Raw genomic sequence first — 23,373 nt, 5'->3', positions numbered from 1 at the left:
ACCCCCTCACTCCCCATTTATTTAAAAAAAAAAAAAAACCACTCACGCACACAAAAATTAAGCTTTGTAAATAAAAATACTTTGGAAGTTGACTTTTTTTAAAAGAATGTTTTTCAGAGTTTTCAAACTTGTATTTCTTTTTGGGTGAAAATGTGTGGACATTCTGGAAATGCATAGGGCTGCTGAGGCAAATTACTTAAGTAATTTTTTAAAAGGAAAGGTTGCAAGATTCTGTCTTGGAAAATAACATGACTTAACATGCAAACCAAAAATCAGCTATCACTTCTGTGTAGTCAGTGCCCAAAATTCCTTGGTAGCCCAAATCAAAATAACCAATGTAAGTAATTTTTTTAAAAAAAGCTTAAAGGTATTTTAACTTTTTATTTCTTAAATTATTCTTTGGTATAAAATATCATAATCAGATCAAGTCTAGACTTTTTAAATACATTTATTAGATCACATAAATAGTTTGCAACTATTGCATTTATCTGTTCCCTTTTCATGTTCTTGGCACACAATATAGCTCTTACAATAATATTTACAAAATTGGTATAAACATCTATGGAAAATAAAATGAAAATAATGAAGTACATAAAAGGTCAATAAATAGCAAAATGGAGTGAATATAGAAGGACAAGTTGTTCATTTGTCCTGTATTGAAGATTTAACTATTACAGGGGTAAAAGAATAATCCACTTAAAAAAAAAAAAAAAAAAAAAAAAAAAAGGTTAAAACTTGATTCTTGATTCCTATTTTTCATTTTTTATTAACAAATAAACTATACAATTTTATGAAGTTCAAATCTTAATTGATAGTTACTGAATGCAATTTTCATTATTTTAGGCAACAGCTGTTCTGGTTTAGATAAGGAAGCTTACACAACACATCTATGCTTTCAAGTTAGTGGTTTTGAAATGTGCATGTTGAAATCCAGATTTCAGTTCCTATTCTCTCTTCCAATATGGCACCAAAGACGCCTTAATGGGCAGTAGTATAGAGTCTGTTCTTCATGAAGATGATACTAGACAGATGTTGCCTGATACCTGGGTAATGTTGAATGTGATTAAACCAGCGAGACACATTAAGGTATTTCTCCTTCTCTTGCACTGTAAGTTCAGCCTAAACAAGGGAAGAAATATAAGATGTCATATTCCTACTAACACAGAAATATGATAAATTACAGAATAAAAAGTAGCTTTATAAAGTCAGTTCTTAAATAGGCTGAAAAAAATTATGACAGTCTAGCAGTACTGTACATTTTTCTATTTTTGGTTGTAGAGTTTTAAAGCCATGTTAGCTTTATGAAAGTCAAGATTTTCAACCATAATTTGCACAAGTCAACAAACATAACTGGAGGCTCAACTGTATAGTTTTAAAGCAGAGATTACAAAGCATACAGGACCGATTCTTGTTCCAGTAGCTCTAAGAAAGAAAGAAAGGCTGAAATTTAGCATGGGGATTACTTTACAACCTCCCTAGGAAAAGTTCTGAAAGACACATAAGTAATCCTCATTGTTGAGCTCTAGTCTAGGAAGCACTTGGTTGAACTGCAGTATTGTATCTCAAAGCAATGCATAGTTTACATTTTAAAAAGTAGTACTGAATAGAGGGATGGGCAGCTTTTGGCTCTCTGCATGTTCAGGCTCTGTGGACCCATTCATCACCCCGCCCCCTTATAGAGGTGGTGGTTGGTGGGGTGGGAGGAGGGCAGGTAAGAGCCAGTGCTGGGTGGAGCCAGCTTAAAAGCCAGTTACCCCCAGCACCAGCTCCGCGGTGCCACCTGCCCCTATTAGAAGTAGCGGCACAGGGGAGGCGAGGCTGCTACAAAGCAGCCTCTGCCTGTGGCAGGCTGAGGCTCGCAGTGGGCAGAGGCTCTCTGGCAGCAGCCCCTGCCTGCGGCCAGCCGCAGCATGGGTGGCTCCTGGAGCTGACACAAGGCAGGACTACTCTGTCCTGGCTTAAGCTGGCTCTGTAAAGCTACAGAAGGAGTAGCTCCCAGAGAGGTCCTTATCGACTAATCATGTTATATCGACTACATGATTAGCCAGATAACTGCAATTTATCCTTTATATAGTGCAATATAAGGTAAGGATATTAGTTTTAAATCTATTTATCCAGATACTACAGACATAACATTCCCTTTGACTGCTCCACTGCTAAATACGGGTTGACCTCTCTAGTTCAGAACTGTCTGATCTGGCAACATCCATCATCCAAAATGATTTCAGTTAGCCAGATGTCCACTTTTCATGGGTGTGGCCAAGTTTCGTGTGGTACCATAAAGTTTTTGTTTATAGCCACCAGTCTTCTCTCTCTGTGTGCTGTGCTGTTATTTAGCTCTAATTTACCCCTAAATTAGGGATGTTTGATAGCATGTAATTGAATAATCATGTAACTGCATGAAATTTTAGCAGTTACATGACTATTCAATAGTCCCTGGGGGCAGGGCTGACAGCCCACACTGCTGCCTCTCTATAAGCACCAGCTCCTGTCCTCTCTATCAGAGGCAACAGTGCGGAGATGGGGGAGGCAGGCGGATCTGGCGTTCATGAGGTGCCTGCTTAAAGCCAACTCTTCAAGGGCACCGGCTCCTGCTCCTCCTCCCCACCTGCTGCCTCTGATACAGAAGTGGGGGGAGAAGAAGGAAGAGTGCGTGTAGTCGACAAGATTAACCGATAAGCCGAAATGTATCGATTAATAGTGTTGTAATCTATGCTTTGACCTCCCATGGTCCAGAAAATTCTCTCGTATAGAATCAGTCAGGTCCCGAGGGTGCTGGTCTAGAGAGGTTCAACCTAGGGATGTTAAGGACTAGTTGACTAGCCGATAAGCAAATGTTATCAGATAGAGGCAGCAAAGAGGAGAGGAGAGGGGGTACTTCAAAGTGGCGGTGCCGAGGTAGTGTTCAAAGGGGAAGCACTGTACAGCTGAGCCTGGGGTCAGCTGGGGAGTCCCCTGCTGATCTCAAGCTCCAGCAAGGCATTTCTGTGAAACCTTGGATCAGCAGGGGCATTCCCAGCTGACCCCAGGCTCTGGGGAAATGCTGCACAGAACCCCGGCTCCACTCTGCGCTGCCACTTTAAAATGCACAAGAGCTCCTGCTGGGGACTCTTGTACGTTTCAAAGCTGGCACCCACTTGCTGCCCAGAGTCAGAGGGACTTCCCACTGGCCCTGGGCTGCATGTGGATTTCTGTATTCCTCCTTCCGCGGGGGCTCTTGTACATTTCAAAGGAGGAATGTGGAAGTGCCTATTGAGTAGTCAATGGAAATTCCATCAACTAGTCAATTAACTGTTACTTAACATCCTTAGTTCAACCTGTATTACTTTAAATAGGGAAGCAAATTAAATCTGAAATACTGACAAAACTCTGTCCTTTAATCCGTGTTAATTACAGAACAGATAAAGTAGTATTTCAATTTATTTGGTAATCTTGTAAAGCAAGAAATGGGTATTCTAATGCATTAATAATTATGACTTAGAAAAATAATCAAATATTACTTACTATGATGTGATGTAGCCCATAGTACATTAGAATATCTGCTAAAGTGAAGTTGTTTCTGGCAAGGTAGACTTTGTCTTCAAGGTATAAGTTAAGATCCTAAAAGAATATAAAAGAATTACAAAGTCAATTCAATTCCAGTTGGATAGAACTTTAATGAAACGAATGAAATACCCTCCTAAGAAATTAGAATGCTTGGAAAATTGCTTCTTACATTAACTATCAGTTTAAAAAACTGTCAGCTAGTCACAATAGCTGAAATGGTCTTAATTATTCCCACTCAGAAGAGACTGTTAAAAAGAGTTTAAGTTGAAGCGTGATTAGGTGAAGATGAGCTAACAACCCACCCCTAAATAACCCTGAATAACTTCCCTTTATAAGCAGAACATCCACACTACCATGACCGTTATTTTGAAATAATAGGCTGCTGATTTCGAAATCCGTACTCTTGGTTTCCTCAGGGAATAACGCTTATTTTGAAATAGCATTAGTGTGCATGCTCCAGTACCGCTATTTTGAAATGACTCTCTAGAGCAGTGGTTCCCAAACTTTTCAGCATCATGCCCTCCTTCTTGATTTTGGAAAAAACCTTCACGTCGCCCCCGCCCAAAAAACAAAAACAAAACAACCCCTCCCTCCCCCCCCCCCCAAACAACCCACAGCAAAACTTGTTGAGAGAGAGAGAGAGAGAAAGAAAAAAAAGGGAACTGAGCGGGGCAGCAAAACTTGATGGCGGGGGGAAGGCTGCTCACCTCGTGCCTCCCTTAGAATTTCTTAATGCCTCCCTCTAGGGGGACACTCCCCCCCCCATGCTCTAGAGTAATTTGAACTAATTACTCCCCAGTAATTCCTGGGGCTCTAAGTCAAGGTAGCGTGTCCACATTAATGGATCCTAATTTTGAGGCTCCCCCGTTGCAGGGACACACTATTTTGATTTTGTAAAAATCTAGAGTTAAGCTGAACTTAGTTATTTCAAAAAATTTCCTTGTGTAGACATACCCTAAATTAAGAGTTAAAGATCCAGCTAGTTCCTTCACAGAATAAATCCTTCTTGTCACTAATCGCTCCTTCTACTTTCTTTATCCATCCAATTTTAACGTTCTTTTTTCTAAAATGGAAATATGCTACTGGTCATATACTGCTTCTTTTATATCTTTTGGTTTGTAAGATGTGCAAAAACTGAAAGAAACATAACTTCGAAGCAGAGCCCTGCAAATCTGTGGATATGAATAGCTACGGCTCATTTTTGCAGTTGTGGATACAAAATTTTGGAGTAGAACTCTGCCCGTATACAAAGTACAATCAGTCATGTAAGAATTCTGTAAATTCTCAAAGTCATGTATTGGTGGAATAGAATATTTATCATAATTTGGAATTCTTAATTCCCCTGTTTACATCATGTAGGTTTATGGAATTTTAATGGGAGAAAGATAGAGACCTTATATTTTTTTAACTCTTCACTATGAAGAGCCTACTCAGTTGATTTGAAATTAATTACACAGCAATGTAGAAATGGTTGGATCCTTTAACAGTTCAGACTAACATCTGGGTTTATTTTAAAGATACAAATATTTTGTAAAGACAGCACAGATTTTATTGGATGTTAGCTAGACTTCACTGCAACACACTCCCAAACAAAACCAAACCAAAAACAGATAGTTTGAAAAATCTCCTAGAATGTGTATCATTTAAAATGTTAATAGACTTCACAAAAGGAGAGCCCAACTCCAATATTTTATGAAACTTGCAAAAGTGCTTGCTCTCTCCCACAGATTTTAGCATGTCCATATGAAAGGTTGTGAAGATGGGTACTGAGTGGGGAGTTATACCTGGTAGGGATTTAGGCCTAGTGAACAGAGGACGGAGAAATGTATTCACAGTGAAGAAGTTCTATATCTAGAGATTTCTAAATATCCAAAGCTCAAAATACATAACACACCTTGCTTTTCTTTTGTATTTTTCCATATCTCCCAGCTCCCTGAATCTCACCTCTCTCTTGTACTTCATCCTGTTCTCTGCATTCCTCCCATGTTCTACCAGTCTTAAGCTCCCCTCCAAACATCCACTACCCTTGAGCCCCCATTCCAACACCAGCAAGGCACAGCTCTATTCTGCTTTCTCATGTCTCTAGTAGATTCTTTCTTCCTCCACATTTCCCGTCTCCAAGCCTCCTCTGTACCCAATCCCACACCCCACTAAACAGCAAGACAAGAAAAGCCAAACAGCAAACAAGAGACAGAGCACGGAGGAAAGAACAAACTGAACAGTCTTTAACTTATTACATCTCTTACACTATTCAGTTTTCCAGTTCCTCTGAGTCTGGGAACTTTCTGACTTTGTTCCTGTGGTAGGTTGAGGCAAGGAGTGTGTGCAACCATGTACACTTCTTTCTCTCCTCAATCTGTTTCTTCCAGCCTTCCCATGCTACTTCCCTCTAGGTCTACTCTAAAGAGAAAATTCAGAACCCCTTACTCAGATATTAAGATTGGTGGATGTTCATCCAATCCCTTACTTATTATAGATCTTTTTAATACCCAACACATCAAACCAGGAAGGCTGCTCTTCTTTCGAAAGCCAACAAAACAACATTTTCAAAAAGGTCAAAGATTTTTAAATACAACTTTACAACACCTTTTCTGATGTTTTCAAGTTTCCCTAAAAAATTTATCCTGGCATGAGATGTGGAATAATCCATTTCAGGCAGACTGGCTTCTTTTTGAGGAAATTTGGGGCAAAGGAAATGGGCCGATCATCAACTTTATAATTAGAAACTAGTTTCAGCATTAACTATGGAGCAGGTTCCATCATCTTTTTGGGGGTATACCACAGCATGAAAGTCAGTAAAATGGTGAGAATTTATAAATATTTTGATATTGCATTTGAAGAATTTGGCAAAACTGACACAATTATGCCAATTTACTATTTGTTTCAACCTTGTCTTGACTAGTCTTTTGCACTTTGGCAACTGCTGAATGTTCTGTTTTGTTTTCTATTTATACAGTAAATCAGGGAAAATGTTAACCCCTACACAGTTAAAATTGTATAAGGTCACTTGCCCCTAGCTAAACAGTTGTTTTTAATTTAAACTATTTGCTGCCTTGTTCATATTATTTAGCTCTCAAATTACTTTAAATATCAAGAGGGGCACAAAGGTATTATAGAAATTATTTAGTCACACAAAAATGCAAAGGCTAATGCAGTGTTAAGGGGAAAAGCTTGCAAAGCTAATCTGTAAATCAATTTACTAAAAGGCTACCTATCACCTTGCATGAAAATACAATATAGAGTCCAATCAACTTTTTTGTTGTGTCACAACTATAAAGCTCTACTTAGTAAGGGTATGTCTACATTGCATTCCTCCTTCGAGAGGAATGCAAATGCAGACAAATGAAAGTGCAAATGAAACGCGGAATTGAATTTCCCGTGCTTCATTTGCATAATCGCGGCTGGCCGCTTTTCCGAAATACTGTATTTCGAGGAAAAGGGGTTATTTTGAAAATAAACCCTTCTTTTGAAATAACCCTTACTCCTTAAAAAAAAATGAGGTTTAAGGGTTATTTCGAAGGAAGGGTTTCTTTTCAAAATAACCGTGTGGACCGCATTTTTTTTCTTGAAATATTGTATTTCGGAAAAGCAGCCAGCTGCAATTATGCAAATGAAGCACAGGAAATTCAAATCCGCACTTCATTTGTCTGCATTTGCATTCCTTTCTTGAAGGAGGAATGCAATGTAGACATACCCTAACACAGTAACTTGTAAACCTCTGTTGAATTCAATAGTCCTTGGGGGAGGAGGCAAGCAGGGCCAACAGCCAGTATGCTCCTGGCCCCACTCCCAGGGCGGTCCCTGCCACTCCTTGCTGCTGCCTCTGTATCAGCTCCCCTTCCAGACTGGCTCCTGCTCCTGGCAGGTGGGAAGCCAGATAGAATAAAAATGATTATTTTAGCAACTGGAATAGGATCAGTGTGCTCTATTCTTAGAGAAATAAAGTTAATTCTCCCCCTCCCCCCACTTCAGCTATCATTTGACAAGGATCTTACTTGGTAAATATAATAATTAAGTTTATATTCTGAAAGAGTAGCTGGTGCTACTTCTATAACACCATAGTACAGGGTACGATTATTTGCTATTTTCTGAATACTTTGAGATTGTTCAGTTAATTTTTCTGCATCGTGGGCTAGTACTAGGCTTCCCATGGACAAGTTCACGTACATTTCTACCCAACAGAATGACGCTAATTTTAAAGTTTCGAGGTTGAAATTTCTAAAAGGCAATTCCCTCTTAAATGACAGGGATACTGAACTGAATTCTTCCTCAGGTCCTGGGAACGTTAGTCAAACCAGTAACCTAAAAGATACAACAAACTAGCTTCCAAAGTGGACTGATTTAAATCAAAGCGATTTCAAATCAGCAAGCAAGAAAAAAAAATAGAATTAAGCCAAGAATAACTGTTTAGCCATTCATACTTTTTATCGTTCTCTCAAAGAAAGATGTATTCTCATTGGCTGGTGACAATTAAAACATGACTTTGCAATTAAAATACAGCACTTTACATATCCAGACATATGTTAGGAAACTAACACAGCAGGGCACAGGCTATCCAATAAGTTTCTGGACTGCATTGGAGACAACTTTCTGTTTCAGAAGGTTGAAAAAGCTACCAGAGGAGAAGCTGTTCTGGATTTGGTTTTAACAAATAGGGAGGAACTAGTTGAGAACTTGAAAGTGGAAGACAGTATAGGGGACAGTGATCATGAAATAATAGAGTTCATGATCTTAAGGAAAGGTAGAAGGGAGACCAGCACAATTGAGGTAATGGATTTCAGGAAGGCAGATTTTGATAAGCTCAGAGAACTTGTAGGTAAGGTCTCATGGGAAGCAAGACTGAAGGGAAAAACAACTCAGGAGAGTTGGAAGTATTTCAAAGAGACGTTAAGGGCCCAAAAGTAAACAATTCCGCTGTGTAGGAAAGACAGAAAATATGGCAAAAGACCAGCTTGGCTAACAAGGAGATCTTGCATGATCTCAACATAAAAAAGGAGTCATAAAAAATGGAAACTAGGACAAATAACAAAGGATGAATATAGGCAAGCAACACGGGAATGCAGGGGCAAGATTAGAAAGGCAAAGGCACAAAATGAGATCAAACTAGCTACAGGCATAAAGGGAAACAAGAAGACCTTTTATAAATACATTAAAAGCAAGAGGAAGACCAAGGACAGGGTAGGCCCACTGCTTAGTGAGGAGGGAGAAGCAGTAACAGGAAACTTGGAAATGGCAGAGATGCTCAATGACTTCTTTGTTTCGGTCCTCACCGAGAAGTCTGGAGGGGTGCCTAACGTAGTGAATACAAGCAGAGAGAGGGTAAGTTTAGAAGATAGGATACACAAAGAACAAGTTAAAAATCACTTAGGAAAGTTAGATGTCAGCAAGTCACCAGGTCCTGATGAAATGCATCCCAGGATACCTCCTCTATCAGCTCCTTGAGTATCTGAGCCTTTAGCTATGATTTTTGAAAAATCATGGCAGACGGGAGATTCCAGAAGACTGGAAAAGGGCAAATATTGTGCCCATCTATAAAAAGGGGAATAAGAACAACCCAGGAAACTACAGACCGGTCAGTTTAACGTCTGTCCCAGGGAAGATAATGGATCAGGTAATTAAGGAAATCATATGCAAACTATATTTATACACATTTAAGTAAATAGCTTAACTCACATTTACTCAAATTAATTTTCACATTTCTATGTTAGAAAACATAGTACGATATATTTCTTATTTATTAGATAGCTAACTATTTGTGTGTCAAGCTCTTTTGATGGAAATTAAGTTATTCAATCAAACACTATTTTATTAGTTAAAACAGACTTAAATGTGCTGAATGCATAAGAAAAACAAATTGAGCAAAAGTGAATTATTAATGCTTGATCTATAGTTGTTGATTTGACATGTTATTTGTAGTCACTATATCTTTCAAGATTTCAGAACTAACAGCTATCTTTTCTCACCTAGTTTCTATTCATAAGTTGGAGAAGGAGAATAAGCTCTTGTAATTTTTAACTTCCATTTGGTTTCTGAACTCTGAATAATAATCATAGAACTGAACTAGAGGAATATTTTCTTCATTTCAGTTTACTCTCTATATTTAAAAGAAAGGCTAAGGATGTCAAAAGCTAGTGCTGTATTTCAGCAAATCCCTGTTACCCACCTGAGCCAGTAATTTTCACCAACTAAAGGATCTGACTTTCTTTAAAGCTTAGCAACAAACATGTAGGCTATGTCTACACTCTCAGCTTCTTGCACCATAAATATGTAAATGAGGTTAAGCGTGGAATATCGCTGAGCCTCATTTGCATACCTAATGAGACACCATTTTTGCAGAAGAGGCTCTTGCGCCAGAAGGAGCTGTCTACACTGCCCCTTCTTGCACAAGAAAAATCCTCTTGCACAATGCCGTTACGCCGATTACTTTTCAGGAAGAATGGCATTGCACAAGAGGGTTTTTCTTGCTCAAGAAGGGGCAGTGTAGACAGCTCCTTCTGGCGCAAGAGCCTTTTTTGCAATGGTGGCTCATCAGGCATGCAAATGAGGCTTGGCGATATTCCACGCGTAGCCTCATTCGCATATTTCTGGCGCAAGAAGCTGTGAGTGTAGACATAGCCGTAGTGTTTAGTATTTCATTTATTTAAATGAAGTTATTTGTAAGTTTAGGCCTTGATGATGGTTGTAATTTCAAATTTAATTTTAAATAATATATATATATAAAAAAATCCAAAACCTGTCTACTTATCTCTTCTTTAAAGGTTATGCTTCACAGAAGTGTTATTTGCAACCTATTACTCCCTTTGTCTTTATAAGTATGTTAATACTGCACACGGATTATACATCCAAGTATTTAAACTACAGGCAGTCCCCGGGTTACGTACAAGATAGGGACTATAGGTTTGTTCTTAAGTTGAATTTGTACGTAACTTGGAACTGGCTCCAGATTCAGCCGCTGCTGCTGAAACTGACCAGGGGCTGACTACAGGAAGTCCGAGGCAGAGTTGCTCTGCCCCCAGCTTCCTGGAATCAGCCACTGATCAGTTTCAACAGCGGCTGAATCTGGAGCCTGGGACAGAACAGCTGGGGCGCTGCCAGGTAGGTCCCCCCAGGACCAACCCGGCAGCACCCCAGCTGCTCTACCCCAGGCATCCACAACAAAAGCCTGGTCTGCTGGGGGGTCCCCAGCAGACCAGGGACACCCGGAGCAAAGCCGCAGAGGCGCGGGACCCCGCCGCCTCTGCGGGTTTGCTCAGGGTGTCCCTGATCTGCTGGGGACCCCCCCAGCAGACCAGGGACACCCGGAGCAGCTTTTCTCGCCCCGGAGGACGCGGTGGCGGGACCACTGCGCGTCTGGGTGGTCCCACCGCCCACAAGTAACTCGGGGACTGCCTGTATATCTCTATTGTTTTAGGATTTGTCTTTCAACTTTAACCAAATGGACTCACTGTAGCAGAATCTCTGCTGATATTTTGGTAAAAAACCTTGCCACAGCATGGCTCTGGATAAGAGGAGGATGTGCAATTAAGGTTGGATCCATACAGAACTGAAAATTCTGATTGTTTCAGGGGTTGTCAACAATCCAGAGTAGTGGAAACAGAAGCTTCCAGGGATTGTAAATAATCCACAATAATGGAAACAGAAGCTTCCAACAAGGACACATGATGCTATGCTATCCAAATAGTAAGCTGTGATTAATGGGGGAGGGATAATATCAATTTCTGGACATTCAGTTAACTAAAATCTCTTTCGGAAATTAAATCTTGGACCTAGTCCTGTCTTGCCTGCAAGGATTAAAACCATAAACAGTGGGTCCTAGAGTCTCCAGGAATGCCAGGGAAGCAGGAAGTGAGTTGGCAGGAAGCCAGGAGAGCCAACGGAGACTGAGTGTGAACTTTTGAATGGAAGCAGTGACCTTCCTGTCCAATCTTTGTAACCAGAGGAGAGCTGGGAGGCAAACTGAGCCAGAGAGCAAGGCATGGAGTACCCACCGATATAAATGCCCTGGGAAGGACTAAATCTTGGAACAACAGATCAGCAAATTTTTAGTCAGATGCTATCAGATTATTTTCAGGTTTGTTGGACTTCTCTGCACTTAGCACACAACTACTCCTTGACATTAACTCTCCAAACTGAATCCCTGGGAACAATTCTGTGTGTTTTAATCTTAATGATTCACCAAGTATGTTTTCTTTGCTTTGTTAATGAAAAAAATCACCTTTTTAAGACCATGATCTGATTCTAGAAGGCAACAGGTTCCAAATGCATGTAACTAAACTGCAAGGCCAGCCATTAAGAAAAAGTACAGCTTTTTCATGCTTGCTCCAAAGGGAGGGTTAAAGAGCTTGAGCCTGGCTGAGCAGCCCTCTACTCACCTCTGTTTAACTAGTTAACTAGTTAATCTTAATGTTTAACCAGTTAACTAAACAAACAGGATTTTACATCCCTAATTTTGAAAGATGTAAATTGCACTCAAGACAAACAGTTACATGAAAAATATAAAACCATTTGTGTATTTTTTTCTAATTTTTCCATATACACAATTTTTGTAGATGCCACAAGGATGTTATTTGTTTGTTAATGGATAGAAAGGTGGTCCATGAAACACTCGGTCAGGTTCTGAAAAAAATCGAAAATCCTAATCACGACAATGCATATAATTAACAAAAAATTTGATGCTTTTTAGCTCTATTAAAAAACCCTAGAAAGATCAGTTTGAGGAAAAAAAAATGCATAGAACATTCAACAAGACCTTTATTTTAGAATATCTGAACAAGCACTAAACAGTTTTGTTACTTCGATTTCACAGAACTGTAGCCTCTCACTTGACAGCCAACAAGAGGCAGCCTAGTAAACAACAGAAGTTACTGAATTGCTTTTGGCACATGTGACACACAGCTCATTACAAATTGCAGCCCTAGGCTGCAACTGTCTCAAGGCTTCCACTATGTATTCCAGACACTAAGGATGTTAAGAGGCAAGTAATTCACTAATCATGTAGTCGATACATTTTATCATCGAATAAATGATTAGTCAATAAGGGAAGGCTCACAGGGGAGTAGGTCCCAGATCTGGCACAAGCCAGGGAGACTAAGAGAAGGCTTGCTCACGCCCGGCTTCCACCAGGTCCAGGAGCTACCCACGATGCGACTTCAGTTTAAATATAAGAGGAGCCAGGCACGCAGGCAGCTCAGCCTTTACTACATTTAAAATGCACAGCAGCGGCGGTGGGGGGGGGGGTTGCTTACTTAGTCCTAGCTCGTACCAGGTCCAGCAGACCCTGTCCATGGGAGGTCTCAGCAGGGAGCTGAGACCTCTCATGGCTAGTGGCTGCTGCCAGAGTAGCCTCTGCTTGCTGTGGGAAGAAGCTGCTTTGCAGCATCCTGCTCTGGCGCCCCCTTGCACTAGGGATATAATAGTCTAGTCCAGGGGTCTCCAAACTACGGCCCGCGGGCCGGATGCGGCCCGCGAGGCCCTCTCATCCGGCCCGTGGAGACTGACGGGGAAGAAACTCCCCGCACTAACAGCCCCTCCCCTGGCGCAGCGCCGCGGAGCTGGGGCGGGGAAGAAACTCCCCACACTGACAGCCCCTCCCCCGGAGAAGCGCCGAGCGGCGCAGCGCAGCGGAGCCCAGGGGAAAGCCCACGGGGAGGGGAGCGAGGGCGCACAGCCGCAGGCGCGGCAGGCGAGGAAGGCGGCAGGACCCAGGAGGAGAAGGGGCAGGGACGCCAGGGTGAGCGGCACGCTCCGTGCGTGCCGGCTCAAAAGGGGGAGGGGCCGGAAGGACAGGGGGCGGCCGGCACTCACTTTCTTTTGGGCAGGCAGCCAGGAGAGGGAAGCCGGAGGAGCCAGCGGGACGGAGGAGGGACTCTGGACCCGCGCAGCCCTTGCCCTGGGCAGCGAGACTCCCCGGCCGAGGGTGCGGGGGATCGGAGCCGCCAACGGACGGCCACACGCCCTGCGGACCGACGGCCGAGCCCGGGCTCTGCGCGTCCCTCACAGCAAGAGGGGTTGGGACTTGGCGTGGACAATTGCTCCCTATTGGCCAGTGCGTTCTTATCCTATTGGCTAGCTCTCTCATGAGGTCACTAGTGGGCTGGGCTCTATTTTGGCATCCAGGAAACAATTTCACCATTCACACTAATACAGGTGTTCATGTGTAGTGTATCAATGTGTTATTAAATAATAACTCAATAAAATAATATTAAATAAATAATTAAAAACAACATCCATGTTTTGATTGTTTTTTATTTGGACCTCAAGTGTGTAGTCGGCCCCCGAACTGCTGTTTGATAGTTAATGCGGCCCTCGGGCTGAAAAGTTTGGAGACCCCTGGTCTAGTCGATTAACCGATAAGCAAAAGCTTATAGGTTAATGCTATAGACTACATGCATTTTCTCCCCGCCCCTTGCCAGTAAATTTTTTAGCAGGCTGGCCAGCAGCCTGGCTCAGTCCTGCCTTGCAGTTGGTCCTGGACCTACCCCCAGCTGCAGCTCTGCATTTAAAGTGTATTAGGAACCAGCCAGGCTGCCTGGCTCAGTTCCGGCTCACGCCAGGTCTAGGAGCTCAGATCCCTTCCCCCAGACAGGGGCTGCCCAGGGACCATAAAAACAGTCGACTAACTGACAAGAATTCATGAGGTTAACCGACTATTCAATTAACCGATATTTAACATCCCTACTCTGTACTGCTGCCTCTACTTTTTAGTGGGCTCCCCTCAGCACTGGCTTCTGCTCTCCCACCTTGCTGCATCTGATACAGCAAGGTGGGGGGAAGTGAGCAGTCTAGTAGCTCCCAACCATTTTTATACCGTTGACCGGCAAACCTATTCACAATTTTTTGGTAGTCTGGTAACTTTTTATATTTCATATTCATTACGCAAATAACAAATATGCAAACACACAAATAAAATGTTACCAGTCTGCCAAACCTTATACCCTCCAGCCCTGACTCCTGCCCCTCACACACTTAAACCCTAACTCCTGCACCCCTACATATTCCTAGCCTCAAGCTCTCCCACACTTATATTTCTTAGTGTAAGACATTTATGTTATTTTCAACCCACCAGCCAAGTATCTCATTAGCAGGACCATTAGTGGCAACCATAAGGCAGACTCCTATGGGGACAGGACCAGAGCAAGGAAGGGACGCAGCTCCCTCGGCAGGGGGACTCTCATGTGACCAGGCTTGTGCAGGCGCCCACCCATAGCCACTTGCTATGGCCAGCCTCAGTGCCATCCCCTCCAGAAATGAGCTGTTTCAGCTCCCGCTTCATGCCCCGCTGGGGCTGCACTGCCAAGAAGAAGCTCCTGGGGCTGAAGTCCCCTCCACTATCTCAGCCTGACTGCGCCAGATCCCTCCCACCCCCACAGGCCACACCGGGTCTCCTTCACCATTCAAGCCCAACCCCCCATTCCTCCTGGGTCCCCTCCACTATCTGAGCCTGATGCCCCACTCCCCGCAAACCCACACCGGGTCCCCCCTGTCATCCAAGCCCGACAATCCCCCCCTAACTCCCTCACACCTTCCACCGAGATCCCGCATCCCCCAACCTGTTCCTGCCCCTCCCTTCTTCCTCCCTTGCCAGACACCTACCCCCAGAGAGAGGTGGTTTGGCAAGTGTAATAAGCAGGGAGTGCAGCCTGCTAGTATAAATATGAAAACATGAATTGAAATTTTCCTCTGTGCTTTCATGCATCATCTCACATATAATACTGCATATTAACTCATCCTGGTATCCAGGGCTCGCCAAGCGGCGACAAGCCCCGCTCGCCAGCCGCGCGGAACCACACACTGCGCATGCACAGATCAGGCTGTGCTGGGCTAAAATCTACTCGCCATGGGCAAGTAGATTGCTTTAATTGTTGAGCCTTGCTGGTATCTATCCACCCAATTGCCACCGTTTCTTTGACCTGGAATTGTTCCAGTAACTATAAAACAAATGTCATCTTGGGTCAAAGTATAATTTATATATACTGGAACTTCAGTAGCAGCTTACTGATGAGAGGAGACTGTAGTCTTTCAAAAGAGGAGCTTGAACAATTAAACATTCTCGGAACTTTATAGGCACAATTACATTCTCCCTCCAATACATTTTAAGTATTAAATTCTTATAGCAAGACAGGAGGCTTAATTTATATATTATATTTCAAGCCATTTCCTTCAGCTTCAGGTTTTCAAGAAAGTAAAAAGAAAGCAATTAATTTAATTTAAGATTAGTAATAAAACTAGTAGATATTGCCAAGGTAAATACACACATGTATACTGTCCCCCACACATGTATACTGTCCCCCAACATAACAGCTTCAATGTCCAACCACTCCAAAATTCAATATTCTGGTGGTACAGCGATTAAGTTATTCTTACCTTCAGAATTATTGTTATATCTTCTTTATTAGAATGTCCAGCTATTTGAGTTACTCTGTATTCTAACCACTGGTGAACTACTGCTTTCTCTTCTGCAGTACTTCCAAGTAGCTGTTCTTTCTTAGCTTGTCTGACTAGATGGGTGGCTATAGTAGCCAATCCTATTAAACTGGGACCATTGTTTGTTTGAAGTACTGGAATCTAGAAGGAAACAAATACCATGTAAGTTTGTCATGTTTAACAAAGGCTAACCTTTGAACAACCATATTATATGGTATGCCAGTATGTTCACTTTGTTATTGAAACATTACGTTTTATTTTTGCCAAAAATAAATGAAAGCATCAGAAGATCTGTCATCTCCCAGAAATCTTCCGATAGCCTCTCACACAATTCCACATTTTCAAGTGTAAAAATACAATTTCCTACTATAAAAATCCATAAACATCCAGCTTTTCTGAACAGCCATAAATAAAATCAGACTCGTTAGATTTTCTCAGCTGTTATTTTAAATAACTACTTTGTGCAAGCGGAGAGTTCACACACAGTTAGGTGCACAGACACCAGCAAGACAGATTGAGTTCTACAAGTTTGGTGACTGACCAAGCTACTGAGAGAAAGCTCTTTCAGGAGGCAGTACATTTGTTGTTTCACCTTAATAAAAAGTTCTGTATTGCACTTCATTATTAGGGTTAAGCTGCAGGTGGTGTAGTGTTGAATTTTAAAAATCTTCGTTTATAGGTGTGAAATTACTTGATTGTTTGTGTGTTAAATATAGCACATATTCTCTCTTCCCATAAATTACTATATCAATAATTACCAGTGTCATTGTATGTAATGATTTTTTTTTTTTTTTTTGGTTTGAGACAAGAACATCATTCTGGAGGAAACATTTATATGCAAAAGTGTGCCCTTACAAAGCTCATTTATTTAACATGATTTGCAAGAGTACGAGATTTACCATTTTCAATAACTCCTACTTGCTTTACTTTCAAAAAGTTGCACAAATATCTAGTCCACATTTAGCTTGTTTACCAAATTCAATAAGTCATGGGATATAGAAGTAAAACCTGTCATTGTCTAATTCTAACTACTGTCTTCATCACTATAATATGACCACCAATTCAATTATGAAAACCATGACATTGAAAAAGAAGTTAAATTTCATGCCAAAAGGATTTTCTGACTCTGTCAGAAAGTTTATCACAATCAGTGAAAACGTATGTCATGAAAAAAGGTAGGCCTTTATGTATAGTTGTACTTTAAAGGAAAAAAGCGTTACCCAGTTTAGTCATCTAAACACTGACTAAAAGTACAAAACATAACAGGTACACATTATCTAAAAATACATCGAAAACTAAAAGTTACAGTTAACATTTCCAATCCTAACAATGATTATGATATACCCATAGAAGTCATCCATGACAATATAAATTTAATCTTGTGTGTACACCTTTTAAAACCAAGTACATTTCTAAACATAAAACATTTTCTTCTGTTTATTAGAGCATCAGTACAGAAAATGGAATATCAGTCATTCATATTGCCTGTACCACAAACTATATGACTTCACACTGTACAGTGTAGGCAATTAGTTTAAAGGAAATCATTAATGTACTGCGAATTAACCCTTTGTTTTTATTTGATAAGAAGAGACAACCATTCTGTCTACAACTTCCAAGAGTAAATGAGTATAGTATACAATATCCTTTGAAGCCATTCAGTAAAATAACAGTTAAGAGTATGATGGCGCTACAGAAAGCATGCAGTTGTGTGCCCGCCCATCTCTCTTCGCAAGATGTTGCCGCTTATTGGGGACTTTGATTTTCATTAAGTATCTTAAACAGGAAAAAGGCAGTAGACAGCATCTACTCTAATTATTAAGCCAGATCACAAACCTACAAATATATTGCTATTTTCATAACACAGACCCAAACTTTACAAAGGGGAATGTCCAATCAAACTGAATCTCCGTATTCTCTATGTAGATTCCACTTAGCAGTGACCAGCATTTTGTTTTGCTTTTTGTAAAATGGAAGAACAAAGTACCTTGGCTAAAGTATGGAGAAAAAAAAAAATCACATAGAATATTAAGTAACACCCACCTAAATTAGACAAGTAGTCTGAATTTTGGAATATTTTTTGTAACATTTCAATTAATATTCTGAAGAAGAATCAAGTTACAATCTTTAATATTCAGAGCCATTTTTAAGTGTATGCCAAATACTGTTGGCATTGAAGCATTAAGTATATTTCCAGAGGGACTAAACTAATTCCTGATCTAATCTAAAAAGAGCATCTACAGTTTTTCCAGAAATAACAGTTACCTGGATGTACTTATTTCCTCCCAGTTTTAAGAAGTTGTTAGTCTCATTTTCACCATCTCACATAGTTAACATTAAAAGTACAATAGATATACAATAAGGATTTTTCTGCAGTATGTTACTATTTTTAGCTGTTGGAAATGGTCAGACCTCCAAAATGCGAATTAAGGAAAGCCTACTTTCCTCATTGTTGCACATAATTATGCATTCACCAGATTTGGTTTCAGCTACAAGACCATGAGTGTTGTTAAATGCATCCTAATGCCAAAATAGAATCGATTTCTAATTACAGGAATCAAAATTCAGTGGCAACATTTTTTTCAGCAAACAACGCATGGTGCACAAATGTATAGTGAGGAAAAGATTGAGGGGCAAAGGTTTCACAAATATGTATTCAGAGTAATTAAGGGACAGTATCATGGTACTCAACATGGCAACTTCTTGTTTACAGTACCTACTGACCCAGGAGTCTGCTTTTTCCAGGCAGTAACAACTGAAAGATTACTATATAGAGAAAAATGGAACAAATAATCATATGCCAATCTTAAATACAAAATATTCTGTATAGCACACTAGATAAAATAGTATCGCAAAAATTTCAGATACAAAAAATTTCAGATGCAAAAAGGAAAATATGAAAAATAGATCTTGTGCAACTGCCACATCTAGTTTGAGTTAAGAGATTTCAAAGCTACCAGAAACAAACTTGAACATATCACAATCTCAAAACATAATGCTGAACAGCTACCTGTTCCCCAAATTGATATTATAAAATAAAATGCTACGTTCCTCATTGGCTGATCAACAATTCTAGAGAACTTGGAATGTTTTCAAAAACAGGAAATGAATACCATTTTAGAATAACTTAAAAGGCCCAAGCATAACTGGCAAAGCTGGGTACACTGAAATTAATAAGTAAATGTTTGGGCCAAATTTCACAGGGTTGCTTAGATTTTATATTGGCAAGCCAATTTGTTATTGGTCCTTTCAGAGAGGTATGTAACATTCTTCTAAACCTGCATCCCATACTACTACAGTAAACTTCCGATAATCTGGCACCCTTAGGACCCAGGGGGTGCCGGATTATCAGATATGCCGGACTATCGGAAGGGGGGGCTGTCCCCAGACCCCTCATATCCCCCCCTTCTGATAGTCCGGCTCTGCGCCAAGCGGCCCTGATTGAGCTGCTGCTGGTCAGTTTCAGCAGCGGCTGAATCGGTGACACCTGCAGCAGAGCAGCTGGAATGCTGCCGGTTCATCCGACCTTGGCGCTGCGAGACCAACCCGGCAGCACCCCAGCTGCTCTTGGGGACGCCTGGGGCAGAGCAGCTGGGGTGCTGCCAGGTTGGTCCGGCAGTGCCGCTCCGCAGCACTACTGGACCAACCCAACAGCACCCCAGTTGCTCTGCCCCAGGTGTCCCCAAGTCAGCTGCTGCTGAAACTGATCAGCGGCTGACTCCAAGAAGCCAGGGCAGAGCAGCTCTACCTTGGGCTCCCTGGAGTCAGCCGCTGATCAGTTTCAGCAATGGCTGAATCGCGGACCGCTGGGGTGCTGCCAGGTTGGTCCTGCAGCGACGAGGGGCAGCGCTATGGGACCTACCCGGCAGCGCCCCAGCTGCTCTGGCCCTGGCTTCCCCGATTCAGCCGCTGGTCAGTTTTAGCTGCGGCTGAATCGGGGAAGCTGGGGGCAGAGCAGCTCCAATGGTCCGGCTGCCCGGAGCACTTCCAGGTGCAGGACCATCAGATGCCAGACCATCGGAGTTTTACTGTACTACTAAACCTTTGATGATCTATGCTCCACTAGGAATACAAGTCTCCTACACTTCACTGTCTCCAGACAAAACTTCTAGCTGACTCCAGGAGTACCCCAGTTGTTGTCCTTCAATCTCAGTAGATCTTCTCCGAGGTCTCCCTTCTTTGCGTTTTCCTTGTGAGAGCTTAATGGACTGTACTGGAAGTTGGTATTCTGAGAACGTGGCCTAGCCATCCCCACTTTCTTCTCTTGATTTGAACGTCAAGTGGTTCTTGTCCTGCTCTGTTCCAAAGCTCCTCATTTGTGACAAAGTCTTGCCATTTGATGCAAAGAATTTGATGTGTCCCATAGTTAAGCACTATTTTAATGCTTCTACCTCCTTATCTAGAAATACGTCTTTTTTTGCACAAATCTGACTATTTCAGGGTGTTGTATCTTACAAATATACTTAAGTTTGTACAATTACCAGAGTGGACAAAGTGCTTTGGACACACTTTCTAACAACTCCTAGAATTGCTGCAAGGCCACATGTTGTGCCACTTACGAGGGCCAAAGATCTCTCTGGCGGAGGAGGAAAGGGTTCTGAACTATACAACTTTTGCAATCATTACTGGTCAAAAGTGTGCTATAGGACAGCCCACATCCCTGTTTAGCTATGAAACTGCTTTTCACTAAGTATGTTGGGTTGGCCCCAGGATACCAAAGAAAACAGGTAAATGAAGTAGTATTACTGGACCCATTTCTGCTAGTGAAAGACTCAAGCTTTCCAACGCCAAAGAGCTCTTCTTCAGGTGCAAAAGTCGAATCAATAAATGAACGCACCCTGCACTGCAGCAAGGGGTGTTTCCTGGTCGACCGCTTGGGGCCCACAGCTGGGGCCGTCTGTGGGCACGTTACCCACATGCACCGTGACCCTAAGGCCCAGCCCAGAGCCCTTCGGTGAGGGCCGCCCCGAAGCCGTGAACGAGCTCAACTGGCTTCATCTATTCGCACCGGGCCACAATCCAATCGCCGCCCTGCGCTCAGCCGGGGGAAGGGGACTGTTAGCCCGCCCGCCCGTCTCGCCTGCGCCCGCTTAGCCCCCCACCCCGGTGAGCGGAGAGAAGGACGCAGAGACTCGCCGCCTCCAACTGGGGACTCAAGCTACCAGTGACGGTGCTGCGGAGCGCGCCCCCGGGAGAAGCACGAGCGCGAGGCGACAAGGGGCGCGAGGACAGAGCCGTTGGTGGCGCGCGCAACAGGCCCGAATCGGTCCCACTGTCTCCCCTCGCTTCCTTCACCTTCCGCTCCTCTCGCGCGCCGTACTTGTTCCCCTTCTCCAGGCCCAGGAGTTTCTCTAACAAAAGCAGCTCCTCCGTCTCCGGCCCGGGCCCCGCCGCAGCTGCCATCTTTGGAAACGAGCCGCCCGGGAAAGGAAGAATGACCCGACTTTCTCAGAGCTAACAAAGTCCAGCATGATTGGCCGCAGGGGTCCCACCTCCGCCAGCCTTCAAGTAAGGTCTCCATCTATTGGAGGAGGGATAGGACACGGCTGAACGCAAGGCTATAATAATCTGCGCCTGCGCCGAGAGAAATGAGGCTCGCTATGCGGTGGGGAAGGGAGAGTGTTACGTTTTTTGGCGTGAAACGCATGCGCAAAGGGAACCATGGGGTGAGTCCGTTCTGTGAAACTTGATTTAGGCGTGCGCGAAGAGAAGGTGGGGCTAGGAAAGAGCGTAGTATGTAAATGAGGTCTGTGATGCAGCCAATCCCTGGGGGGTTAAGTCTCCTGTTTCCCAGCACGAGGGGCTGCTAGTCAGGCAGCCTGGCAGACGCAGCTTCTTTCCCCTTTTTCAGATGAATGGAGTTAAGGGGTCCCCTTTCCAAATAAATAACAGAGAAAGAGAGGGGAGGCGGGAGAAGGACAAAAAGGGGAAAAGATTTGTCAATTGGAGTGTCCATGCTAAATGAAGATGATAGAGTGGGTACTAGTGCTCTTAAATACCCTGTGCTTGGCTTTTTATGTTATTAGGATGTGGTGTGTAGGAGGCCATCCATGCAAGGACTTTGTTTAGTCTGTTACATGTATCAAATGTGTACATTAAATTAAGTACTGCAGCCTCTCAATGGAATGTAATAATTGTTAGGATACAACCTCAGGAGTCTTCTTTCTCAGAGCTAAGTATCAGAGGGGTAGCCGTGTTAATATGAATCTGCAAAAGTGGTGAGGAGTCCTGTGGTACCTTATAGACTAACCGAAGTGTTGGAGCATAAGCTTTCGTGGGAAAAGACCCACTTCATGAGATGCATGTAGTGGAAATTTCCAGAGGCCGGTATAAATATGCAGGCCAGAATCAGGCTAGAGATGACAAGGTGGATCCAATCAGGGAGGATGAGGCCCACTTCTAGTAGCTGATCTGGAGGTGTGAATTCCAAGAGAGGAGAAGCTGCTTTTGTAGTGAGCGAGCCATTCACAGTCTTTGTTTAATCATAAGTTTGCTCACTAAAGCTTATGCTCCAACACTTCAGTTAGTCTATAAGGTGCCACAGGACTCCTCGCCGCTTTTGCAGATTCAGACTAAGATGGCTACCCCTCTGATACTTCGTAGCTCAGCAGTTTCTTTTTGCAGTCTGGTCCTGAAGTTTTTTTGCTGCAGGATGGCTACCTTTAGATCTGCAATTGTGTGTCCAGGGAGATTGACGAAGTGGGTCTTTCCCCACGAAAGCTTATGCTCCAACACTTAGGTTAGTCTACAAGGTGCCACAGGACTCCTCGCCGCTTTCTCAGTGCTGTATTTGTTTTATGAGACCACACTCTTTTCTGGGCCAATTACGTGATTATCTTGTTCATAAGAGTTTCATTGACCAACATAAACACCATCTTGTATGAATCTAATATGTGCTATACAGGTTGAATCTCTCTAGTCTGGCATAGGGTTGTTAAATTTAGATTAATTAACTAATAAAATAGTTGATGGAATTTCCATTGACTAGTCGATTAGTCTATAAGGGCACCTTGCCTTTGAACTGTAGCAAGAGCCCTGTAGGAAGCTCCATAGGGAACGTGGGGCCAGTGGTGGACTCCCGCTAGCCCGGCGCTCCTTGCAACACCTGAGACTTTGAAATGTACAAGAGCCCTGGGACTCCTGATTCAAAAGCAGAATCTTAACAGAAGCAGCATGAGCGGAGATTGCTTCAGTCTCCACTCATGCCGTTTCCTGCTGTGCCTCTACCTCCCCTATTCCCCACGGAGATGGCGCTGGGGAGAACTGGCTTTTAAGACAGCTCCCGCTGGCACTGGTTTCTGCTCTCTCCCCGCCCTCCGCCTCTCTGTGATAGAGGCAGTGGGGGTGGGGGGAGGAGCGACTAGTTGCATCACTAGTTGACTATCCAATAAGCTTATGCTTATC

General features: G+C 42.8%; 1 protein-coding gene across 1 annotated transcript; it reads right to left on the bottom strand.

Annotated features, from left to right (window-relative positions):
• Nucleotides 1-728: 728 nt before the first annotated feature.
• EEF1E1 (eukaryotic translation elongation factor 1 epsilon 1) lies at nucleotides 729-21,424 on the bottom strand. Its single transcript, XM_006138783.5, has 4 exons — nucleotides 21,265-21,424; nucleotides 15,910-16,110; nucleotides 3,505-3,600; nucleotides 729-1,119 (listed from the first exon to the last, which is right to left on the bottom strand). Exons 1-4 carry the CDS (start codon nucleotides 21,370-21,372, stop codon nucleotides 979-981), a joined length of 546 nt encoding a protein of 181 aa, XP_006138845.1. The 5' UTR covers nucleotides 21,373-21,424; the 3' UTR covers nucleotides 729-978.
• Nucleotides 21,425-23,373: the final 1,949 nt, after the last annotated feature.

The sequence above is a fragment of the Pelodiscus sinensis genome, chromosome 2 (genome assembly GCF_052426305.1).
Source record: "Pelodiscus sinensis isolate ZL-2025 chromosome 2, ASM5242630v1, whole genome shotgun sequence".
Lineage (NCBI taxonomy): Eukaryota > Metazoa > Chordata > Testudines > Trionychidae > Pelodiscus > Pelodiscus sinensis.
This window is presented reverse-complemented; position numbering and strand designations above follow the sequence as displayed.